This window comes from Mandrillus leucophaeus, unplaced genomic scaffold, assembly GCF_000951045.1.
Source record: "Mandrillus leucophaeus isolate KB7577 unplaced genomic scaffold, Mleu.le_1.0 Scaffold272, whole genome shotgun sequence".
NCBI classification, from domain to species: domain Eukaryota; kingdom Metazoa; phylum Chordata; class Mammalia; order Primates; family Cercopithecidae; genus Mandrillus; species Mandrillus leucophaeus.
The window spans coordinates 46,900-50,757 of record NW_012102832.1 but is presented as its reverse complement, the minus strand read 5'-3'; the positions used below and the strand labels follow the sequence as shown (position 1 = coordinate 50,757).

The 3,858-nt window shown below is 52.7% G+C and overlaps 1 protein-coding gene across 1 annotated transcript in view; it reads left to right on the top strand.

Annotated features, from left to right (window-relative positions):
* Positions 1–6: 6 nt before the first annotated feature.
* The window catches only part of TBX21 (T-box 21), a 15,863-nt gene continuing 12,011 nt past the window's right edge, over positions 7–3,858 (top strand). The window contains exon 1 of the mRNA XM_011984693.1: positions 7–165. Coding sequence (XP_011840083.1) covers positions 143–165 — 23 coding nt within the window. The 5' untranslated portion in view covers positions 7–142. The remainder of the gene's footprint in view (positions 166–3,858) is intronic.

The following is a 3,858-nucleotide window of genomic DNA, read 5'->3' as shown; positions in this document are numbered from 1 at the left end:
CGCCCCGGACCCGCGCGCCGGGCTTTACCCGGGGCCGCGTGAGGACTACGCGCTACCCGCGGGGCTGGAGGTGTCGGGGAAACTGAGAGTCGCGCTCAACAACCACCTGTTGTGGTCCAAGTTTAATCAGCACCAGACAGAGATGATCATCACCAAGCAGGGACGGTGAGTGCGGCGCGCCGGCCCGCGGGGCCTCTGTGCCCCCGCCCGGAACAAGAACGTCTACTCTGTTTTTCTGGCTCGACAGTGCTTCTGACTCCGTGTCCCTCACGGCTTTGACTTCAGCGTAAGGAGACAGGGGAGTGGGGTTGTAGAAAGGACAGGGAAAGCTCCCGAGGGGCGTCTGTGCCCAGGCTGTTGCACCAACAGCCAGAGGACTCACAAGGGAGACGGGTGAGTACGGAGCAGTGAGAAGTCACCTTGATTTAGGGAAAGGGTGACTGTGGCTTCACCCAGAATTGGTGTGCGCCCCTGCCCCACTCTCTACTGGAGAGGAGCCGCAGCGGGCAGTGAAAGCCTGTGTTCTGCGCGGACGGGACGCCTGGGCCTCCTGTGTGGGAAACTGGAGGGGAAGGGAACCCCTTACCTCCCGGTCTCACTGCGTCCACCTCCCCGGCTCCTTTGCTGCTCGTGTGCTCAGGTCAGCTTTAGTAGTGGTGGTGGTGGTGTGGTGGTGGTGGTAGTGTGTGTGTGTGTGTGTGTGTGTGTGTGTGTGTGTGTGTCGGGGGTGAGACTGGGATTTGGTGACATGGAGAAGCAGTCGCCAAGTTTCCTTTCCGGTCTTACTTTGAGATCATATGTCTGGTGTGTGTGTGTGTGTGTGTGTGTGTGTGTGTGTATGGGGATGGGGGGGAGTGGCGGTAAAGCTTGTAGGGGGCACAGATCCCTTCCAGGCACAAATGCCCACGGGCCTGGGCAGATGAAGCTCACCCAGGGGTCCAGCCTGGTGGCCAACCCCACACTGCACCCTTTGAGGCTGGTCCAGTGAAAACCTTCGCCACACTCCTGTCCAGATATTCACTGGTTCAGCCTGGGGAAGTGGGGAAGGGGAGTCCTATGGCTCCATGGCTCGCGGTCCCTGAGCCCTGTGCGTGATGGGGAGAGTTTGGGGCTGAGGGTGCTGCTTCCGGATAGAGCCTCCTGCACAAGGAAAGAAACAGAAACCTGCAACTTGTGTGGTATTTGTTTAGTAAGCAACTCCTGGAGTGGGCTGTGTCTGGTATGGGCTGTGTGCACCCACCCTTCCCAGTGGGGCCCATGTGAGCAGGGGACCGGTGAGGACCAGTGTGGAGGGGCTGTTGTCATTGGTGGACCTGGGACACTGGGTCTGAGGTCCAGGAGGTGTGGATACCAAATGTGGGGCTTGGGGTGGAGGGGAGAGGGAGAAGGCCATGTTGGGCCCCAGGGGTTGGTATTCGATCTGGGCATTGCTGGAACCTTCTTCCCTCCAGATGATTTTTGTGGGGTAGCCTGGGACTGAGGAACCTGTTGCCAGCCACAACTGGCTTCAAGTTACTGAGCTGTTCCACTTTCCCTGGGATGAACCCAGGAAAGCTGGCATGTTCTTTGATAGCTCAGCCTTCATTTCCTAAGCCTTCTGATAATTCCTCTCTGCTCCCCCCAACCCTAGTCACCCTTTGGGTGTACCCAGACACAGCCCAAGCTTTTGGTCCCAATGTGTCTGAATTGGAAGGGACCCAGAAGATCCTGTCCTTCTCACTGCACAGACAGGGAAACAGGCCCAGAGACAGCAAGAGACTCTACCAAGGTCACACAACACACTCATTGCAGGCAGAGCTGGCACTAGAGCCCAGATGGTATTTGCCTGGGTTTCTTTCTCTGGCCCCCTACGGCCACCAGTGAAAACAGCCACCCACGCTCTCCGAAGGCCCCAATGCATTCAGAGTGCTTTCACTTCCATTATTTCACTGTGCGTTAGGTAGGCCAAGCAGTCTCCCCATTTTACAGTTGAGGTCACTGAGTTGCAGGGACAGCTAGTGGCTTGCACTCCATCACACAGCAGACCAGAAGTAGGGCCTCTTAACCTTCCACTCCGTTGTGTGGTCAGGAGGCCTTCCCACCCTGGGCCCTTGCTGGGGTCTCCCCACAGCCTCTGCCAGGCCTCTGCCTCCCCCTGCCAGTCTTGAGGGTTGGGATGGATGGAGCATCAGCCAGCACATTAGGGAGTTGGCCAGTGTTAGGGGGCTGCCGCTCTGCCTGTAGAGCCAGCTTCAGGGAGGCTGTAGAGCACTTCAGGGAGGCACTTGAGGGGATGATTCTCGAAGTGTGTATCGCCATCTCTGCTCCCATGGCCTCCTTTTCTTGGTGTTCCTGCTGAGTAATTCTCACTTGACAAGCTTTTTTGTCCCCCTTTTAGATACATACACTTACATTTTTTTATAATGAAAAGTTCCACTACATACAAACATGGACAGAAAAATGTAACAGACTTCCATCACCCAGCTTCCACAGCTGTCAGTATGGGTCCAATCTTGTTTCTGCATCCTCACTTTGCTTTTTCTGTCTGCAACTATATTAGTAATATAGTAATTACTAAGTACACTCTAGATATTATTTTATCTCTGCACCTCTAAAAATGACTTTTTTAAATGAATGCAATACCATTAGCAAACCTGAAAAGAATTTCCTAAATATCACCAAGCTTCTCTGATTGCTTCACAAATGTGTGTGTGTATTTTACAATCCTCACACTTTTTGCTCCATTCTGAGGGGCCACTTTGGGCAACGTAGAGTCCCTGTTGAAGGAGGCAGTGGCTCCTCACTGTTTCTTTTGGTGCTTTTTCTTGGATCAGGCTTCAGAGGCCCCACGCTGCCATGGAGGGGACAGAGGACACACTAACCCAATTCAGTCCCACCAGCCCCAGATTACCTCCGTACCTTCTCAGCTTGGGCTTCTGAGATCTGGGAAGTCAGTGGCCATTTCCTCTCAAAACAGGCTTTTGGGCTCATAGCACAGCTTCCTTTCCGTCCTCCTGCTTTTGTGGGCTGGCCTATCCCTCTATGGGTTCCAGTGACCCACCAGTCATACTACATCACCCATGACTTTCTTCCTTTTTGAAAAGTTCTCCCACCCCAGGCCCACCTACAGCCCCGCGGCTTTTTGCCTTGAGCTGACTCACGCCGTCCCGGATTCTTCCTCTCCCACCCATCCTGGATCTATCCCTCGGTATTGATCAGCACCAGTGGCACACTCTTCCCAATGGGCAGAAATGGGGCGGGGCACAGGTGGTGATTCCTGGGGCCGGAGATTGATCAAGGCAGCTCAGATGGGACAGAGAGAGGGGAATTGAGAACAAAGCAATGGATTGGCCCAATGGGAGACTTTGGTGTCTACGTTTGTGTCTGGAGATTTGGGGCAGCCTGATAATGTCCCATACAGGCTTGTGCGAGGGTTTCTGTGTGGCAGTGTGTGTCTGTAGCGAATGTGTTGGCGAGTATATAAGAGTTGATGGTAGACATTCTCAGTAGAGGAAGAGAGAGGCCTGTGTCTCTGTGGGTGTGTGGGTGTGTATTAATTGCTGGCAATCCCCACTTTTCTGGGTGTGATGGGTTGATTATAATAATTAAGATAACTTTGGGTAGCTGTGTTGTGTTAAGCTCAATTTGCATTTGGATCTGTGCATGTGAAGATAGAGGTTGGTAAAACAACAATTTCAGTCCCACACTATCCTTGCTACCCTCACAGTCATTACAATTTTTTTCTTGTCTCCACATTCCCAACTCCAAGAACTTTAATTTTTTTTATTTGTAATATTTTTCATGGGCCAGGAAGTGGACCTGGACCTCCCACATAGATAACTTTAGTCGATAAATTTTTGTATTTTTTTTTTTTTTTTT